Source organism: Mesoplodon bidens (assembly GCF_964165515.1).
Source record: "Mesoplodon bidens genome assembly, chromosome: 14".
Taxonomy (NCBI): Eukaryota; Metazoa; Chordata; class Mammalia; order Artiodactyla; family Ziphiidae; genus Mesoplodon; species Mesoplodon bidens.
This window is the reverse complement of record NC_138170.1, coordinates 42,698,210-42,720,604: the sequence shown is the minus strand read 5'-3', so window position 1 is coordinate 42,720,604 and position 22,395 is coordinate 42,698,210. Positions and strand designations below refer to the sequence as shown.

Genomic DNA, 22,395 nt, shown 5'->3' with positions numbered 1-22,395 from the left:
TACAATGGCTTTGCTATTAAATATTTTTTAAAGTGAACTAGTCACCAAATAATCTTTCCTATTTTTTCAGAACTATCATTAGCTGTATAAATTGCACCACAATTAAATTTCCTTCTTTTATTTAGCTTCCTTTTATCATTAGCTTCCCCCACCTCCCCCCAATTACTAAAGAAAGGAGGTCTTGGAATTGAAGTTTACAACAAAGCCCAGCATCTTTACCAGCTTGTGTGGAAGGACATTTTTCTCTGGCTACCTTCCTCCCTGGATTAGGGTTCTTCTGATGCACCAAGTCGTGAACTAGTTTTACAAAAAGGGCCCGCAGCTTTTACTGGGAAGTTTAATTAATCATGAATAACTGGAATCTTCTGCCTTGTTTGTTGAGTGATGTTTTATTCTTGGCTACATCCTGACTATATAATTTGCCAAAGTCTGAGGAATAAAAGAGCATGGGGATTCAATGTCAGTCACAGATAAGTTATTTTCTAATCCATTCTATAATGGTCTATCTAAAAAATTTATTTTGTTAAAAATTTAGTTGCCCAAGAACACAAAGGTAGGTCAGGATGGAATCCAGGTAAATCTCTAAGAAAGATTAGTCAAGACATAGTCAGGATGTTGCTGAAGTGTAAGACAACAGAGTCTTAGAAGTTACACCTTAACACTTTTATTTCTTTGTTGACTCTATATTCCATCCAATAATGTCTTTATTGATTAAATCATGTAGTAGCTGTCCAAGGTGCCCTTTCTCTTGTGATAGGTAAACACATGAATTTAGAAAGCAGTTCCCAGTGTTGATTTTACAAGAATAATGAGAGGGGGACCTGTGTTCCAAATCATTTTAGAAGCATTATCAGCTTTGATCCGTTTAATTTTTGTACATGTTACTTTCCTACCAAAAAATGGTGCATTGTTACATGTTTGTGTACATGCATGTATATGGGCATGAACTTGAGTGGGTATGTGTATGTGTGCATATGTGTGAGTGTAAATAGCTGGAATACACTAAATCTAGGCAAGAAAGGGGGTTATTTAGGCTGTGTGGGCAGGTTTCTAAGGTGTCTTTTAACAACTTCTTTTGGAATGTCCTTTCCTTTTTTAGACAAGATATCTTCTGATATCACAAACTGCTCAGGACAGAACATGGATAAGGAGAGAAAACCATCTTACATAAAAGTATCTCTTTAGGCCTCAAATGATGAAAAGCAGTGATTAGGAAGAAAGCTTACTGGTGGGTTTCGAATGATGCCAAATACCTAAATCACTCATATATTTTAGGAGAATGATTAAAGTTGAACTTATTCTCTAAGAAGCTTCCTCAAATAAACAACAAAGTTGAAGGATTCAACAACAGACTCTGAAAAACAGACTTATACTGCTCTTCATAATTTTGGTATATTTAAAAATATTGAGATACTTAGGTTTTTTAGTGAATAGTGAAAAAGTCAGCAACAATTTAATGGCATACTAATTTTGTGAATGTATGTATGAGAGGAGGCTTTGCTGCAAAATAGTGAGATCTAACTAATCACTACTGAACAAAAATTCTTCCCTAATCCAGGTTGTGATAGACCTGGTCTCCAGGGTGGACACTGAATGGGAACCTCTGAGTTGTTTCCTGTTTTGGATTGTGTTCCACATTTCCACTCAAGGGAGTAGGATTAGATTCTCTGCAGCACACACAGCTGTTTAGAGTACAAAACTTATTTCACTACAGTTTCTGGAGCTTTTTGAGATTTAACTATATGCACAAAGGCAGTTGCAATTTCCATCATGATTCTCCCTTTAGCTGGGCACACATAAAGCAATACACACAGCTTTTATGGTTGTCTCTAGTTCCATTGTCTACTTCACACTCATATTTCACATACAGTTAAGTACGTAATACAAGCTAGCTATTAGTTCCCAAGGGGCCCTCAGTAATCTGTGTTCTTTCCTGGGCCACTTGGATCCATGGATTTCTTTCTCACTTCTCTAGAAATTCAGTTCTTTGTAACTTGGGACCAGATCAGAACTGTGCTTCTTTAAGTCACCTACAACCAACTAAGTGACTTTCCTGGATTCTACCCTTTAGCATTTTAACAGAATAAATTTAAAAAGAATAGTTTCATTCCTAGCCACAGCAATCAGTCAAGAAAAAGAAATAAAAGATATCCAAATTGGAAGGGAAGAGGTAAAACTGTCACTATTTGCAGATGACATGATACTCTGTATAGAGAACACTGAAGACTCCACACAAAAACTTTTAGAACTAATATATGAATTCAGCAAGGTAACAGGATACAAGATTAATATACATAAATCTGTTGCATTTCTTTACACTAACAATGAAATATCAGAAAGAGAAAGTAAAAAAAAAATCCAGTTTAAAATCACATAAAATAATACTTAGGAATAAACTTAACCAAGGAGGTGAAAGACCTATATGCTGAAAACTATATAAAACACTGATAAAGGAAATTGATGATGATTCAAAGAAATGGAAAGATAGCCCATGCTCCTGGATTGGAAGGATTAATATTGTTAAATTGGCCATACTATCCAAAGCAATCTACAGATTTAATGTGATCCCTATCAAAATACTCATGACAATTTTCACAGAACTAGAATAAATAACCCTCAAATGTATATGGAACCACAAAAGATCCAGAATTGCCAAAGCAATTCTGAGGAAAAAGAACAAAGCTGGAAGCATAATCCTCCCAGACTTCAGGCAATACTACAAAGCTACAGTAATCAAAACAGCATGGTATTGGCACAAAAACAGACATATGGATCAATGGAACAGAATAGAGAGCCCAGAAATAAACCCACACACCTACAGTCAATTAATCTCTGACAAAGGTGGCAAGAATATACAATGGAGAAAAAGACAGTCTTTTCAACAAGTGGTGTTGGAAAAGCTGGACAACTACATGTAAATCAATGAAATTAGAACACTCCCTTACACTATATACAAAAATAAACTCAAAATGGTTTAAAGACCTAAATATAAGACATGACACCATAAAACTCTTAGAAGAGAACATAGGCAAAACACTCTCTGACATAAATCGTAGCAATATTGTCTTAGATCACTCTCCCAAGGCAATAGAAATAAAAACAAAAATAAACAAATGGGGACAAATCAAACTTAAAACCTTTTGCACAGCAAAGGAAACCATCAACAAAATAAAAAGACAAGCTACAGGATGGGAGAAAATATTTTCAAACGATGTGACAGGCAAAATATATAAACAACTCATTCAGCTCAATATAAAAAAAAAAACCCAATAAAAAAATGGGCAGAAGACCCAAACAGACATTTCTCCAAAGAAGACATACAGATGGCCAACAGGCACATGAAAAGATGCTCAACATCACTAATTATTAGAGAAATGCAAATCAGAATCACAATGAGGTATCACCTCACACTGGTCAGAATGGCTATCAAAAAGTCTACAAATAATAAGTGCTGGAGACGGTGTGGAGAAAAGGGAACGCTCCTACACTGTTGGTGGGAATGTAAACTGGTGCAGCCACTATTGAAAACAGTATAGAGGTTCCTTAAAAAACTACAATTAGAGCTATAACATGATCCAGCAATCCCACTCCTGAGCATATATCCAGAAAGGACAAAAACTAATTCAAAAAGATACATGCACCCTAATGTTCATAGCAGCACTATTTACAATAGCCAAGACATGGAAACAATCCAAGTGCACATCAACAGGTGATTGACTTAAGAAGATGTGGTATATATATAATGGAATATTATTCAGTCATAAAAAAGAATGAAATATGCCATTTGCAGCAACATGGATGGACCTAGAGAATATGATACTAAGTGAAATAAGTCAGACAGAGAAAGACAAATACTATATGATATCACTTACACGTGGAATCTAAAAAATAATACAAATGAATCTATATACAAAACAGAAACAGACTCACAGACATAGAAAATAAACTTATGGTTACCTAAGGAGAAATGGAGGGAGAGAAGGGATAAATTCAGAGTATGGGATTAACAGATATGAACTACTATATATCAAATATATAAGTAAAAAGGATTTACTGCATAGCAACAGGGAACTATATTCAATAACTTGTAATAACTTATAATGGGAAATAATCTGGACAAAATATATATAACTGAATCACTTTGCTGTACTCTTGAAAATAACACAATATTATAAGTCAATTTTACTTCAATTAAAACAACTACATAACAACAACCACAAAAAAGATAGTTTTGGGCTTGCAGTCAAGGGAAAGAAGCAAGACGGATTGCTCTGATCCCTTCTTCCTTTCTTGCTCTTATTTTATAGAGCTTCACCCAGTGTCTTGATTTTCTTCACAGTATTAGAGAGCTTACATAAATATTTTCCAGCCTTGTGATTATTTCACTTCAAATATCATAAATACTAACATTTCCCCAACCCAACTGTATTTTCATTATTCACCATTAGATTTCTGAGGAAGGATATATTTGATATAGTGATGCATTCACTGGTTAAATGTCTTGTCAGAAAGTTAAAAGAATTCTAGTATTTCTAATTACTAGTCTTGCTTTAGGAATAACAGCAACTTATTTATTCACCAATGTTTGTTAAAAACCTAACAATCCACAATATAAAGAATAGACTTCATAGTTCCTTCTTTCAAGTGGCTTAAGCTTAAGATGGGAACTAGATATTTAAGACCTCCATCATTATTATTATTATTATTATTATTATTATTATTATTATTATTATTATTATTTTTGTGGTACGCGGGCCTCTCACTGTTGTGGCCTCTGCCTTTGCGGAGCACAGGCTCCGGACGCGCAGGCTCAGCGGCCATGGCTCACAGGACCAGCTGCTCCGCGGCATGTGGAATCCTCCCGGACCGGGGCACGAACCCGCGTCCCCTGCATTGGCAGGCGGACTCTCAACCACTGCTCCACCAGGGAAGCCCCATTATTGTTTTTTATCTACTGTTTTTTCACATCTTTTTTGGAGTGTAATTGCTTTACAATGTTGTGTTAGTTTCTGCTGTACAATAAGTTGAATCAGCTATATGTATGCATATATCCCCAAATCCCTGCCCTCTTGAGCCTCCCTCCCACCCTCCATTATTAATAAGAAGTTTGATACATATAGAGTTGGGAAATACACCTTATACACATATGGTACATAACTGCTCATTTTCAAGGATGGTTTTAGAATTCAAGTAAGCTTTAAGCCTGAATTCTCTGATGATTAAAAACCATTCATTTATTCAAACACGCACACACAAACACAAAACATTTGCTTTGTGCCTTTTCAATAATAAGTTTGGGAAGATACTGAGACAGGGCTGGAGGAACACATTAGTATTTTGTTGGGGAGAGTTACTGAGGATGGAACTAGTCATAGATGTTTGCTCTGCAGTGCTTCAGCATCACATATACTATCAAATTTTGTTTTCCTCCACATACCCCTATCCCTTACCTCATTAGCATTCCTATCAGCAGCACCCTGCTTCTGGGGGACTCTCCTGGGAAACCACTCTTGGGCAGAAGGAACATGGACACAAAGCTGCTTTTCGCTTTTTCTGCTTGGCTATATATAAGATGGTTACTTCCCTTGCTATTCAGATCTTAATTTCCTCATCAGACCTCTCAACTTCCCCTCATCATTCTCTTCTAAATGTTCCATTCCAGGGAGGAACCAGGCTTTTGTTCCTGACAACATTTCTGGGGACATGTTCTTTTTTCTGTCTAAATGTGGATTTTAATAAATTGTAAGCATACCTGTATCACATATTTGTTTTGCTACTACTTTTGGCAATTCATTATGTGCTTCCTGTGATGTCCCATGTGTTAACTTTCCTGAGCTATATATTTTGCTTCTTTTATTGTTATTTTATAATTCATGGGTTAATGATGGTCAGTTCCCTGAGGACAATGGCCACTCCTTCCTTCTACTTTTATTCTATCAAAGTGCCTTACAACAGAAAGTGGTTCTTAAAATTTGATTGGATTTTATTGAACATTAACTGAATGGTTTTGCATTCTGTTTGATCAGTTTCACTTGTGATATTGCCTGGTTACCCTTGACTAGTATGGATGTACAATTATTTCAAAGGTAGTTCAAGTTAGTTGAGTTGAGTTAGCCGAATATCTCAAGTTTTTAAGTCATTTTGTACACATTTACATAACATTGATTCATTCTCTGTCCCTCCTTTTAATTTGAAAAGATTATTTGAAATTGACAGCAATAAGCTGTTCATGCTGCTGCCAGTATCCTGGCACTCAGCCTTCCTTTCATGTCATTTCTTCACTTCATCTTTATTAAATGTTTACAAATCATTTAGGTTCAAGCTACAAGCCTGCAATTGTGGCTAAATGCTTGCAATGACAGCTGTTTTCTTCTGCCAATATTTGAATGCAGTTTTCTTGATCAGTTTTATTTTTGAGTGTGCAATTTGCAGTTACCTCCTGGAAAAAGAAGCATGGTAATGAATTTCAGATGTGGCATGAATTACTTATTTGTACCTTCATGCAAAATCAAACACATTTGGGGCAAATTTTGTTTACTCTTTGGTTTCAAAGAATAAAATTGTGCCAATAATTCAACAAGTGCAAAGGCAATCCTTACAAATGGGGCAATTTGTTGATTTCAGAGACTATAGTTTGAAATTTTCTGCTGGAGAAAGATATAATGAGCCAGTACCAGTGCACATTCCTGAAGTTACCCAGGCTTGCAATTCTTGTTTAATCTGCTTCTTTTTGCTTCTATGGGGAGAGGAAAGTTCATTCTACAGATTGTGTTAACTAGTTTTAACAAGAGTCTTCTTGTCTTTGATGGCAAGTAAATCTGTGATAAAGTTTAAATTGAACAGAAGATACTTATGTGAATACTCTTCTAATATTTGATGATATTCACAGAATCTAAAGGAGATGTCAGCAGTGCACCTGATATTGAAAGGATCTCCTATCACTTTGGTAACCAAAACACACTTTAAGGCCAAAATCAGAGTCAACCTCCTCCTCTTTCACAACTCTACATGAACTGAACCTCCAAACAACAATGTTTGTGCCTTGAGTATAAGGGGAATGCCTATAGAAGGTAGGGGTATCACAGCGCCAATCCTTACCATAGCCAGAACATAACTGCAAGTTTCACTTACTGACAATTTAAGGGCAGTTACAGCATTTTACACTTGCAGGTTTTATAGACAGGTGTAAGATCTCTTGTTTTCTGGTTAAAATGTCCCCTTTTCCTCTAGATTGCACATATATGTCCTTGGTTTGGGGATATAGTCCTAACCAGGACTCATGGCCAATAATATTTAGGGATCAGAGCACTGGTGATGACAAGAAAAGTGAGAGAAATGAAATAGAAATATTTCTGTCCTATAAGTAGAATGTATATTTTAGATGTTTTCTCTTCATTACTTCCCATATCCCACGTAAAGTATTCTGACCTTGCCCTCTCGTTTTTATAACTGAATGCAGCTTCCTGAGGTTAAGATTAAGTTAGGCCATTGGTTTTCACACTTCAGCAGGGATCAAAATCATAAAATTGTTAAAACACAAATTGCTGAGCCCCATCCCCAGAGTTTCCAATTCAGTAGGTCTGATGGGGCCCAAGATTTTGCATTTCTAATAAGTTACAGGATAATGCTAATGTTTCTGATCTGGGGACCACACTTTGAAAATCATTGAGTTAAACAGTTATATAACTTAGTCTTCTGTTGCAGAAGAGTGATCATATTGACCTCTTCCATTCTTCCACCTCAAATAATTGTCACTCAATTTTTATGAAGGAATTTTCTGACTATGCATGAATCAGATAGATATACATATTATCTATAAAATGTATATTAAAAATGAGTCTTAAATTAACAGAAATTTTATGACTACAGTGCTTGGAAAAGTAAATTATGAAACAATGCTAGATTTTTCAGGAGGAAATCAATGCAATTACACTGCATCAGCTTATTTTAAAAGCAATTAAGTTTTCTCCATAAACTCAACTCCTATCCATTTATATGGCCTTAGAGAATTTTCAGATACTCAAAGGTAATTAACAACTAAACACAATGAACTATTAGTAAGCTAATACCCATTTTACTTTGTGCTTGAAATATTTAGTTTCTGTTAATATCATAATTTACTCAATTATAGTCTTCCTTTTGCAAAATATCTATTTTCTGAGATCAAAGCTCTTCGCTTGGCTGTATAATTACATGTAACAAAAATTAGGCATTTCCTCACAAAACTAACAGGAGAAAACAGAGACCCTAATGACATTAGTGAGGATCAGCAAAAGGGTAGTGTTTGAAAGTTGTTTGGTAATGACAATGCCAAGTATGCTAAGCTACTTGATTACACTATAGTTTATAAATCCCCTTTCAGATATGTGATCATTTAAGTTTCAAATGAAAGAAGCCGAAGAGAGACATCCCTAGCATCTGAGAATCTGTACATGTTAGTTCAAGTTTCTCTTTTTTAAAGTAGATGTATAGATAATAACATTTTTCCTTTTCAAAATAGTATTTTAGTTATCCTTATGTTTATAAAGAAACGTGAGGAGGATAATAGATGGTCCCCAAGAGCTTAGAGCTTTTTAACCCTGAGTGTAATTTCTTCATTCCTTTAGGCTTTCCAAAAGGCAACAGTTTTTTTCTTTTTAGCTTTTTAGTTGCTCCTGTGTCATAGGTAATAATAATACAAATCAAATAAAATCATTGAAAATACAATTGAAAATTGAAAAAAAAATTTTTGGCAAATAAAACTTTATAATTGAAGTATGGTATTTAATTTAGCTGAGTGGTAAAATTTTTCCCAGTGGAAATGAGGAAAGATGAGCTAACTATGGTATGACATGTATCTAAGTATGTAGGTGCTAATGTATAGGTATTCTACACATGCAATCTAGAACAATGTGGAAACTGACAAACTGGCGGGATCCTGACAACTACAAAGAAAGGCTCTGTCCAGGTACATAAAGATCAATGAAATATGGTTTTTCAAAGTTCAAAACAAATAGAAAAAACAGTCTTACTGGACAAACAATGCCTTAACCTGAAAAAGTGGCTCCAACATTCGACTTTTTCACTGTTGGCTGTAATGTGCAGGACATTTGGTTATTGGGGGTTTGCTAGGGTGATCCACAATGCCATTTCCCCAGGACTGAGGCATTTCCAGCAATGTGGGACATTAAGTTTTCAAACCAGGAAAATCTTGGGTAGACAGGGATGGTTGGAAACTCTAGGGTATGCTTTCACATCTCTCAGTTATACCTTATATAACACAAGCCAGGTATTGCACTCTGGATTTAGCTCCACAATCAGCTTCATTAGACGTTTGTATCAAGTTCATTTTTTGATGGTATGGTTTCTTTAGCAAGTTAGTAATGATAACTTGTAAACCCTGCATGAGGTTAGTAATGACTTAATTGCCAGCTATGCAAAATATTCTACATTTAATTTTTTGAAAGTTCAATTAAGTGAACAAATCCCTTTGAATTGGGCAATTGATGCTTTCTCTTATTTGCCAGTTCCCAAATGATTTTTTTTTTTCCTACAAGAATGGGGCTCTTGGAAACTTATATATGATAAAAAAATTATTTCTCAGCTTGAACTAGTGATTTCTAACTCCATATCCCTTGAAGAAGATAACATAGTGACTATGCACTAAAGATCCAACTTCCTTTTGGAGCAGATGAATATCTGTTGTCTTTGAGGTAGATAATATTTCATGGAGAAATGAATAATTTCTAAAACTTAATTTTTACATGACTCCATGTATGTAACACTGAAATGATCTTCATGTAATGAGATAGCTGCCAAAGATGGGACCTGTCTTTGAAATTCTCTGTGTGAATGGCCTCCCCAGTATCACGCTCAGTTGGCAAAAATTACCTGAGAAAAACTGCTTACTGTGAATTGATATTTGGATGTTATATTTTAAACCCCTTGGTTTTGCACGAAATTGAAAAACTCTGGACAAATAGATGAATAAAAGTTAAAGGATCATGTTTTCACTAAATGTTAAAACATGGAAAGCTGGTTAAAAATATATTTATAAAATAGAATACATTTATTTATTTATATATTTATGGCTGTGCCACACTGCATGTGGGAACTTAGTTTCCCAACCAGGGATTGAACCCACGCTCCCTGCATTGGGAGCTGAGAGTCTTAACCACTGGACCCCCAGGGGAGTCCCTAAAATAGAATACATTTTAAAATATCTAGTGGTATTTAAATTAGGTGGCAACTGTGATTGGTAATAGTGCATTCAAAGGCACGACTGACTTTAACACTGAAACACAGTTCAGATTTCAGCCATTACATTAAAAATGTCCTCAGCTTTAAGTTATGTAATGATAAACTGTACCTGTTGAAAAATATATGTGGGAAAAAGAAATAATTGTAATACATACACGACCCATCTACAGGCATTCATTTATTCTGATCCAGCAACCACAGTAAATGTATTTGGACTACTGGTCATAAGTATGCAACATTTAAAAGGGGGTGGAGATCTTTATTAAAACAGAAGGCTCCTCAAACTCCACAATGATGTCAGTAATGTAGGTCCTTGGAGCACATTATTGTTTCAAGCGGAGGTCCCCACACTTTCACATTGGTTATAAAATATTATTTTGTGCTGCTGGCCTGGAATGAGAATGTCATACATCTGCAGGCAATCAGAAGAAACTGGACTGCATGTTTGATTGGCTCAATAATAAATGGGCACAAGTGTGACTTGACTTATGTTAGTCAGATTCCCTAGACAGATTATCCTGTTGTTATCATATGAAATAACCCCCTTTTATCAACAATTAAGTAAATCCACATTTATGGGCACTTTGCAAAATTGTAAGGTGGGAAGAAATCCAACTTAAGCCTTAAGTCATCCAAAAAACTTTTAACCCTACTTTTAATGATACAGACCCCCAATCCCAAATTTTTGAAATTAGTTGAATTATGCAAAACAGTTTGGGTTGGAAATGCCCTGTGTGCACACAATCAATGAATATGTATTTAGCATCTACCATAAGCATTTAAGAATTTTAGCTTAAAATTAAAAAGAAATTCCCACAGAAGTAAGGATTATAAATATTTTAAAAGTAACTTACTTTGTAAGATAGTCTAAATCTTTAAGAAAAATTAAATCGGATTTCATTTTTATTATTCACTTTTTATTATACAGTTTCTACTGTAACCAATGCATGTTGTAAATCCTGAGTATGTTTTATTCTAGAAAATTTTCATTCGATTCTAGGCATTGTTCTTGCTTTCAACCACAACTGTCAATGGTGGACCATAAACTACTTTGACAGTTTCTGATAAACTATCCATTCATTTACCTGGGTTTTCTTCTCCTAAGTACCATTAAAACATACATCTGAAGTGTAAAAAATAATTCAGTATGTAAAAGTCAATACTTTAAAAATGTCAGTAAAACTTTTCAGTTTCAGGAAAAATACCACCAAACCTTCCAATATAATTATATACTTAAATAACACAATTAAAAGTTGGTATCTGAAATAAATTCAAGGTATTTTTAAACCAGTATTCACTCAAATACACACACCATATATATTTTATATAAATATATATTTATTTGTAAATATCTATTTATTTGTATATATAAATAACCTCATGAGGTTATCTCTTTGACATAATCCTTAAATTAAATATCGGAATATCAAGCAGATGCTGAAGCATTCATCATCAGTATTGGAATTCTGACTCATGACAGTAACACAAAACAGATGCTAATACGATAGGTTCTCTGAAAAGTGACACCATCACAGCATGGGCTAGCTCTTGATGTGGGATACTTAAAATTTGAACACAAAATATAAAATAATAAAAGTCAGAGCCTGATAGGTTTCCTTACTTCATTTATAAACCATTTAAAATCTACTATATTTTATACAGAAGATAAAACTCAACACTGGTGAATAAGGGGCAGCATTCTAGAGGACCAGCAGTTGCTTCTTTCACTTAATGCAGCAGCTAGGTGACCCCAGTTGAACCCTTGAGTGTTGAGGGAGGAAGGTGCTCTTCCTCATTCAGGCAGGTAGAAGGTAAGAACTCCTGGGCCCTTTCCATTGGCCAGGGGGTACCAGGCACTTATGGTGTCTTATGGGGTTTACCCAGTCAGCCCCTGGTAGTGAAAAAGTAGTCTGGAGCTTCTGTTGCCACGTTAGGCAGATCTAAAAGGGTTTGCTAAGTAGGCAAAGAGGAAGAAAATCCCTTAGCACAGTCCAGTTAGTTAATATCCTACATGTCTTCAAAGCCCAAGATTCTTATCACTTTGCTAGCATGAGTCTACAGCTGTTTCTAGAATACACAGTGATGTGTACTCTTTGTGAAAATAAACAGAAAAACCCAGGCGGATGGTGCCATGGTGCAAGTGATATAAGCGAAATGTGCTCAAATGAGAGCTTAAAAATAGATATAAATGTGAGTGGGGGAGACTCCCTCCAAGGTAATGAGAAGCAGAAGTCCCATTTCTTTATTCCTCTGTGAGGAAAACAAGTCAGTGGCAAGTTCAATAAAAAGAAAGTTTGAGACCTTAAAGGGGGACATTTGTGGAGTAGCTTGACAGCACAATTTCAAATTCCAAATGAATAATTTGCTCCTTTTGACAGCTGTGACTCTGGCCCCATCTGTCTGGGTTTGAACGCTGGCTCTGTATTCACCACCTGTGTGACCCCTAGTTCTCAAACTTGGCTGCACACTGGGACCACATGGGGAGCTTTAAAAAAATACTGATTCTTGGAACCCACCCCCCAGAGACTGTTATTTAATTGGGCTGGGGTGTGGCTTGGACATGGAGAAGTTTTAAAGGCTCCCAAGTGACCCTAAATATGTGCAGCTAGGGTTGAGAACCACTGATGACCTCTCTGAGACACAGTTCCTCATATGCAAAATGATGGTACTGGCAGCAACTACCTTTTAGGACTATTGTGATGATTGAATATGATAATGCAGGCAAAGCACTTAGCACAAAGTCTGGTAAGTGGGCAGCTCTCAGTAAATATGAGCTGTTGTCATCATCACCACAGGTGCACCTGGGCAAGAACTTTCTCATTAGCATAGAAAGTCATGCTTACCTTGGCACACGTTATGCTCACTCTGCTCATAGCCTGTTGCACACTGGATCCGGTGAGAAGGGTTGGAGGGAATGCGCTGAGGGTCAGCTGGGTTCCGCCGGATGACAAAGTTATTTCGACCAGTCTGCACTTCAGCAGCAGCACTGGCGACAAAACCACCCCCAGGCACCACTCCACTGGCTGCCATGCCACTGGCTGCTACACCCCCAGTGCCTGTACTAGAGGTCGCAGCTGCATTGGTAGCTGCACCCACACCTTCAGCTGCTGGTGTTTCTTGCTGCGGTTGTTCATTGTTGACAATAATCTGGGCTGTTTTAGGAAGGCAGAGATATCCTCCATAGTGGTTGACGCATTTCATTCCACCTTTGCAAGCGTCTGGGACAATGTCACATTCATCAATATCTGTGGTCAGTAATAAAATAAGTCAGGAATCTTCTTAGAGGGGAAACAACATGTAAATATATGCTTATGCCTTTTGGGTATAATACAGGCAGGACATGAAGGACATATGAGATGGAGACAAGAGAGCTATGTTCAGATGGGAAGTCTTTGAAAGTTGGCTCACCTTTGCACTGCTGTCTTACAGGATCCCACTCATATCCATCTGTGCATTGCTGTGAAGAAAACATCAAGATGGGGCCAGGAGACAGTTAATTGAGTATCCATTCTCTGAGAAGTCACTCTAAAAGCTTCATACTTATGGCATCAATCTTTGTGCTAGAGGCCTAGATAGATGATGAGGTAGTTTACCATTCTGTAGCCTTTTAAAAAAGACACATCTGTGCACTGGACCGCTTCAGGGATCCCTTCTCAATCACCAGCTGTCTCAGCTCTTTTGTTGTATTTGCATTGGGTCCAGTTGCCCATAACCATCTTCTTGGAATTCCTTTCTCTCTGTCCCAATACTAATATTCTGCAATCTCTCTGACTGCTTTTTTGCTTTATTTGCCCCTTCCTCCACACTGTAAATTTTACCAAAAAAAAAAAAAAAAATTCAGCTGAGTTCTTTTTCTCAGCCCTTGACAATTTCCTCTCTCTCTCCAAATCCTCTTAGAGCATTCCAGACCTGGCTTTCCTTATCATTCCTATTCAGTCGAGTCCTGAGTCTCCTTCTCACACCATGGCCTGCCTCCTAGCTTTAGTTCCTACGGGTCCTCTCTAGTTCACTCACTGAAGGAACCATCTGTCAAGTACCTTCTCACACGAGGCACCACCCTAGTCCCTGGGAAAGCAAAGATGATTAATACCTTGTTCCTGTTCTCAAGCAGCTCACAGGCCTGAAGAGGAGACAGACAGGTAGATAAGCAAGATGTCAGGTGTCATGACACAAGTCTGCCTGTGGAAGGAATGATGGACCCTACCCAGGGCTGTGGGTGGACATGACAGGGTGGAAGGGAAGGCTTTAAGGGCAAAGCTACAAGTGAATTGGGCCTTACAGGACTTTTTTCCAGGGAGATATGGGGCGTCTAGGATGAGGGACCACGTAAGCAAAGGCGCAAAGTTGTTAAAGAAGGAAGGAGCTGCAAGTATTCCTGGGTGGGTGGAGTGAGGTTAGAGAGGTAGGCAGGGCCAAACCTGGGAAGGCTTTCTTTGGGATAGACAGAAACTGAATTCTACCTTAAAAGTCAGTGAATCTCAAGCTCCATTATGCTTAAGAATCATTCTGGTGCTTGTTAAAATGCAGATTCCTGGGCCCAACCAAAGGTTCTGATTCTGTAGGTTTGGTTGGGGGCCTGGAATCTGAATTCCTAAGAGGCATCTCAGGTGATTCTGATGCAAGTCATCTATGGGCTACTTCTTGAGAAACGCTGGTATAAGTGATGAGGCCTCTGAAGAAATTTTAAGCTCAAGAAAACATCTGATCAGATGCAGATTTGAGGAAGAGGCTTCGGGAAGGATTGAGCGAAAGTAGAGTAAACAAATAAATAAACTTAAATTCTTTTATAAGAGCTAAGTAAGTAAATAGTAAATTTACTTATATAGCTGAATGGAGACAGAGAGCTGAGTTTAGATATTTTACTGATTTGTGAGACCTAACAGGGTGAAAACTAAACTCACTTTATCCCCCAGACTAATTCTCTCTAGTTTCCCCAACGCTGTCCAAGGCACTACCACCTTTCTTAGCACCCAGAATTACAACTTTAACATCAACTTTTCCAATTATTTTCCTTCAAGCTCTGCTGACTTTGTTTCCACTTCTGTCTCTCCCACGTTGGTGTAAGCCTTCTGGCCTCATGAGTAGGCAAGTCTCCTTAGGTGGTCTCCATATCTCTACATGCTGCACACAAGCCTCCATGACAATCTTTCTTTGCTCTCTTGGTTATGTTGCCCTTCCATCTAAGAGCTCACAGTGGCCTGTAAACCTCTCATCTCCCACTACTGCCATCTCTAGGTTCTCCCCACTACCTAGCTTGTTGTCACCTCCTGGACTTGACTTAGCTGTTTTCACTTCTAGCCTTTGATTATGCCACTTTTTCTGATTCAGGTGCCTCTTCAGCCTTTCTAGAATAATCCAAAGTCATCACTTCCTTCAAGAACCAGCACAGAGTTCTACCTCCTTCAATATGCCAGTATGAACATTAATTACCTCCTTGCTTTTGTATTTCTTTAGCAAAATGTATAATCTGTATAATAGTTTGTACCTTTCAAAAGTATTTTCCCAAGGTAAATTCCCTAAGGTTAAGGTCTGAATTTTTTTTAGTAAGCAAGTAAACTTAAATTCTTTTGATAGTGATGAGCATTGCTTGTGCACACGGCAGATACTTGATGAGTGAATAACTGAATGGACCCTATCTTTAACATGAAAGAATATGAGGCCGTCTTGCGGATATGAACCCATCCTTCTGAAAAGTATCTTTCAAGCCAGGCAAAATGACAGTGCACTTGAATAAATAGAGAAGACTTCCAGTTTGTTTTAGGTCTTCAGTTCCAGTACATTCAATATGGATCTACTATTAAACAAGCCTAGAGTGAATTTAGTTTCACCACTTACTGGCTGTGTAGTCTTAAGCAAGTTAGATACCTCTCTGATCTTCAGTTCCACTATCAGCAGAAGGAAGAGGATGTCACTTACCTCATACTTTGCTGTGAGGATGAAAGGAGACACTGTCTCCACAGTGGAATTACTAAAAATATAGCTACATTTTGTCCTTTAGCCATGAACTAATAGGCATACACAATTCAAAAGAGAATACGTCTAATCTTAGCACAAAAAGGGTGTCATATTTAGGAAACCTGTTATAATATGATGAACCCCAGTTAGTGGTCTTAAAACTACAGTGTTTAATCCACAGGGAACTTTCTCTGCTAAAGATGAGTAAGATTTAGGTGATTAGCAATGGGAAGGGGGTACAAGATAAGCAATTGTAAAAGCAATAAAATCTTTTATTAGATGAATATAAAAGTGGGTAGCTAATTTAATTTTAGCTCTGTAAGAAGGTAGTAAGTTTAGCCTGAATAACAAAACAATTTCATTTGAAGATAAACAACACATGTATTCATTTATCTTGCTTTATTTATCTTCAGCAGAGGAAGCAACTACATTTACCATTAAGTTAACAAAATATTTATATTAAACCCCATTTGATTTATAGTTGATCTAAACAACAAGGAATATTTGCCAGATGAATACTAACATTCTAGGGATAATATCAAAAAAGTGAGATAATGTTTATTATCAGTAATTGACATTAGCTCACTTTTAATGGTTTTATTTTCAAAAATTTTTCACATTCTTTTGAGTAAGATTACTTAATTTTAAATTGGGAGCAAGCAGAAAAATATGTTTTTCATATTCTGATCCAGGACAAATGTCATTTGCCTCACAACACTGATTAAAGACTAGAAAACACAAAACAGAGGTGCAAACAAACTCACCAGAAGTGAGGTAAGCACTGCCCTCTGTTCTCACCATATCCATTCCTGGCAGTGGGAGGGGTTAGATGATATATTCAATATTTTATTAAACGTTGGTTATATCCATACAATTAACTAATCAAAATTACTTGGAAATATCAGATATGCTAATTAGAAAATGCAAAACCAAATTTCATACAATGCATTTTAAAACCATTTTACCAAATATCACATCCTGGTAACTCGTAAAGTCTATCTGAATGGCATTTATATGAGTTATCAGTTATACTGTAAATGAATAATAGGCTTTATGAAGTCAAGAAAGTCCACTTACATGAGAACATAAGTCACATGCACAAATGAGGTGATGGGCTTTTGTGATGTTTAACATTCCTATTTGACTTGTCTTACTCCTTGAGTTCTGGTTTCATCTGCATGTATATAGGAATTCAGGTTTTCCAATTACTTATACCCATTAATTTGTTTAATGTGTCAGAAACATGTAGCTTACTTTGGGTTTTGTTTTAAAGGGGTTTCCCTTTTTGGCCTTGCACAAATCCTTGCATTTTGGTCCCTGTCTCAAATGGTAATCTAAGAGAACTTTTGTTGTTGTATTTTTAATATCTTTATTGGAGTATAATTGCTTCACAATGTTGTGTTGGTTTCTGCTGTACAACAAAGTGAATCAGCTATATGTATACATATAACCTCATATCCCCTCCCTCTTGGACCTCCCTCCCACCCTCCCTATCCCACCCCTCTAGGTCATCACAAAGCATCCAGCTGATCTCCCTGTGCTATGCAGCAGCTTCCCACTAGCCATCCATTTTACATTTCGTAGTGTATATATGTCATGCTACTCTCTCACTTCGCCCCAGCTCCTCCCCTGCCCCCCAGCCCCCCCCCGCCCCCGCCCCCCCACCAAGTCCGTTCTGTACGTCTGAGTCTTTATTCCTGCCCTGCCACTAGGTTCATCAGTACCGTTTTTCAGATCTCATATATATGTGTTAGCATACGGTATTTGTTTTTCTCTTTCTGACTTACTTCACTCGGTATGACAGACTCTAGGTCCATCCACCTCGTTACACTAAGTGAAGTTTTGAAAGGACAGGCAATTTACAACGAATGTTAAACATGAAACTTGCTAACGTTTATTATCCGCCACAGCAAACAGCCCACATAGACTGGCAGGAGTGGATAAAGTCTCCCTTGTGCCACAGAATCCCTATGAACCGCACTTATCTCAAATTCCATCACCCCTTACCGTGTACGTGATGGTTTCTTCGGTGTCCTGTGACTTGACCAACGCCAGAGTCAGCATAATTAGGAAAAGGGCTTTCACCATCGTGAATCTCAAAGAAAACACAGCACAAACCGATGCTTAGTATCTGCTGCGGGGGAAATAAAAACTTTTGCTGTAAAGTAACAAGCAAGATAGCGAAGGCGGAGGAGGCTGAGGCTCCATCATACCCAACTTCCAATTTACTTTCTCATCTCCCCTCCCCCTCCTCAACCTTCCCTTGGCCAAACGAGGCACCAAAGACTGTAAAACGGCTGCAGAATTACATTTCACTTTACTCTGTCCGGCTTCGCTGAAATATATACAAAAGATATACAGCGTGCATTTTATACTGCACCTACACAGCAGGCTCGAGAAAGGGAGTGAAAGAGAAAGAGTACAGTGTCATTAATTTCAAAGGAGACGGTTCATTTTTTTCCGAGGGTTGAAGTGGGGCAGCAAATCTCATATTCCCTTGAACGTTAAGGCTTTCCCTATAAGCTCACCTCCAGCTAGTTAAGTTCCTTGCACAGCTCAGCAGAAAAACCTGTGAACAAATATGAATTACTTGGCTTCAAACTTATTTATTTATTTTTTAAACAAAACACCAGAACAAAACTCGAGAGCAATCTCCTCCCCTAGGATAGAATACCTGCCCTTCAGAGCTCCTTCTTACATTCCCCAGCGCAAACTCTCAAAGTGGCATTTCCAGGCGTTCTCTTTGCGCAGCTTTGTTTAAAACCCCCAGGTTGTGTAGAGGAGCAGCCCAAAGCGTCTCATAACCTCGTGCCTTATCAGTCCCTCGGCCCCCGAAATGCTACCTTCAGGATCGGGGCTGCCTAGGGCCGGAACTGGGCAACCACACAGCGGCCCGAAGTACCAATTTCAGGGCAGCCGGCCAGGCACCCCCAGGGAGGCGAGGTCCCCTTTCTCAACTGTATGTTATCAGGCGGCCGTCCCCGGGGAGCTGCTCAGCACTCCAGTTTCTAACCAGCTCCTGTGGAATCCAGGTGCGGCTTAAATCTCTGGCCCCCTGAAACTTTCAAAACCTTGTTTATGGGCAAAGCCCTGTCGGCTGATTGTCGGCACGCACACACATGCCCATCCAAACAGATGTCACCCCGTTCTCGCACATGCTGACAGATCGCATTCCTACACCACACACCTCCACCTCCCTCTCTGCCTGAGAGATCCTGCACAGTGTGGGGCAGTTCTCAGGTCCACTGCACCCCTCAGGTCACCCCACTTACTCCTCGGCGCGCGGCCCCGCGGGCACTGGGGGCGCTGGTGTGACCCCCGCTTCGGGGCTCCTACCTGCGCGGCCGCGCTGCGCTCCGGGCCCGGGCAGCGAGGGGAGAGAGCAGGGGAGGGCAGCCCCGTGGGTCTGAACTGGCGAGGTCTGGCAGCGGCCGCGGCGGCGGCAGGAGGAGGAGGAGAAAAGGAGGGAAAGGGGAGGGCGAAGAGGGGCGGAGGAGAGAGCTGAGGGAGGCGCAAAAGGGCTGAGCCGAGGGCTGCAAACCGGGCGGGAGTGCGCGCTGCGCAGCTGGGTCTGCGCCCCCTCCTACAGGGGCTCTCCACCACCCGCCTGCCCTCCCCTGCCAGCCCCTCACTCTTCGTTCCCAAACACGCCGGAACTCCAGGCAGAAGATGGCACGTTTGGCATGTGACGTTTGGGGTTTGAATCGGCCTTGGTGATGCTCCAGCCTCCCGGGCAATTTCTCGTGCGCCGCGGAGTGGAAAAAGGCTCTTCTAGTAGAGCTTGTTGTGAGCGTCCTGAGAAATTGCTTATTATTATTATTATTATTATTTCCCCAATAGGTGAATCCTAAGAGAGTAAATTAACTCCATTCGTAGAACTGGTTCTTTTGCCTTTTCTTTAAGATACTTTTTTTTTTTTTGAAGGGTGGGGAAGTGCCTGCTTCCTCAAAGGTAGAAAGAAGAGAATTCATTCATTCCACCAGTATCTGTGACTTACTATGTGCGAGGGCTTGGGGATGGGCCAGGTAGAACTCACACTCACAAGATCGTGAGCTTGGGTTGTTTTCTGGTCTCTCAAACCCCCCTTTTTTATGGGCCCCTTGTCTCATCTACTGCTTTTCTTCTCTCCCCTAGTTCCCTTGTGGGAGTCCCCAGTACTGGTCATTCAACTTTGGGCATTTCACTCTCACCTTTCACACTAATGGTGGAATTTCAGGAATCTGGAGAGAAAAAATATATATTTTTTCTGGCTTCTTCAAATCTTACCACACAGATTGCAGTTATCTTTGAAAGCTCTAACTCTAAAGTCAGATTAAGAGTTTGCCTCCAAGGCAGTCATGCCTTCTGAAGCAAATACGGTTTCATGAACGAGACAAATGAGACAATATACAAGCTGAAGGTACTCACTCTGACCTCAGCAGCTCCTTCCCCTTCCCTGCAGACCAAAGGAGGGGCAGGGAGATGGTAGGGAGGGCAAGAGAGAGAGGCTGCCAGGTGGAAGCCTCTCTCCATATCTCTGGGGTATGCAATGGGTCGCCAACCCTGCCAGTTTGGCTGCAAGCCACACAATATTGGACAAGATCAGAGGAGCTTCACGAGCCTGAACCTTACTTTAGTACATGGGGTTTTGCTAACAGTACTGAAGATTTTGGTACCAAAATTCAAATGTTTGTTTTCCCAATCATTAATGACCTCCAGACTTTAAAAAGTTGGATCTTTGCTTTTGTACAGTAAAAGATCTGTATAGACATTTTCTTCTACTTTTTGAATTCTTTTTACCTATCTTCAGCCCTTTCCCCAGAAAAAGTGAGTTAAAACTCCCAAATTTCTATTCTTAGCCTGGAACTCTTTCTGTACATCCAACTACTGACTTGCTATCTTCAGCTGTACACCTAATGGATATTTCAAACTGAATGGGTCTGCTGATTCTCACCCTCTCTCCCAACCTGCTCTACCCACCTGCTTCACCATCTCAGTGAATAGCAATTTCATCTTTCTGTTTGCTCAGATCCAAGATCACAGAGTCATCCTTGATTTCTGTTTTTCTCACACACCCTGCATTCAATTCTTCAGAAAACTCTGTTGGCTCCATGTATCCAGAACTGAACCACTTCTCATCACTTTGTTCACGACCACGGTGGCCTGAGCCACCACCATCTTCCATGCGAATTACTACAGCCTCCTAATTAGTCTCCTTGCTTATACCCTCGGTCCCCTGCAGCCATTTCTCAGCAGAAGTTCATATAAATGGAATCCTAGAGTATGGACTTTTTTGCGTCTGTTTTCCTTCACTCAGCATGCTTTTGAGATGCATCCTTGTTGTTAGGTGTATCAGATGTTCATTCCTTTTTATTGATGACCAGTATTCCATTGTGTGGATATACCCTGGTTTGTTTATCTGTTCACCTGTTGATGGATATTTGGATTGTTTATGAATAAAGCTGTCATGGACATTTATGTAGAAATCTTTGTGTGGACATATGTTTTCCTTTCTTCTAGGTAAATACTTAGGAGTGGGACCTCTGGGTCATATGGTATGGGTATGTTTAACTTTATAAGAAAGTGCCAAAATGTTTCCCAAAGTGACTGTACCATTTTACATTCTTACCAGCAATATGTGAAATTCTATGTGATATTGTCAGTAATTTAGTTAGTAAGTGGCATCTCATTGTGGTTTTATTTTACGTTTCTCTGATATCTAATGATATTGAACATTTTTATGTGCTTATTATCCATCATTATGTCTTCTCTTGTGAAGAGCCCATTCAAATCTTTCATCCATTTCTTTATTTTTGGTTTTTTGTCTTATTAGTGGTAAGAGTTTTTTTTTTTAAAGTCTCCCTGTGAGTTCTTTGTCAGATATATATTTTTTGAATATTTTCTCCCAGTCTTTGCTTAGCCTCTTCATTTTCTTAATGCTGTCTTCTGAGACAAACATTTTAAATTTTGATGAAGTCTAACTTTTTTGGTTGTTGTTTTATGTTTTGTCCTCTTTATGTACTATTTACAAAATCTTACCTTGGGCAAATCTTGTAAGCTCTATAAACCTCAGTTTCTGCTTCTGTAAAATGGGTAGGATAACACACTCTACTTAAGGTTGTGGGGATTGAGAAAGAAACTCATCAATCAAATATCAAATACATGTGAATGATTGTTCTTAGGTATTACAATATATAATATGATGGGCTATAGTAGACCTTT

The 22,395-nt window shown here is 38.7% G+C and overlaps 1 protein-coding gene across 4 annotated transcripts in view; it reads right to left on the bottom strand.

Moving 5' to 3' along the window:
* Positions 1–19,647, bottom strand: part of EFEMP1 (EGF containing fibulin extracellular matrix protein 1) — a 69,180-nt gene extending 49,533 nt beyond the window's left edge. Inside the window, exons 1-5 of one of the 4 annotated variants that reach the window (XM_081254822.1) lie at positions 19,531–19,645; positions 18,723–18,763; positions 18,202–18,289; positions 13,648–13,696; positions 13,083–13,484 (exon numbers count right to left, since the gene is read on the bottom strand). In XM_081254822.1, coding sequence (XP_081110948.1) covers positions 13,083–13,484; positions 13,648–13,696; positions 18,202–18,282 — 532 coding nt within the window. In that variant the 5' untranslated portion in view covers positions 18,283–18,289; positions 18,723–18,763; positions 19,531–19,645. Of the gene's footprint in view, positions 1–13,082; positions 13,485–13,647; positions 13,697–18,201; positions 18,290–18,722; positions 18,764–19,466 lie in introns of all 4 variants that reach the window. The other 3 variants (XM_081254821.1, XM_081254823.1, XM_081254824.1) reach the window with 3 other exon arrangements.
* Positions 19,648–22,395: the final 2,748 nt, after the last annotated feature.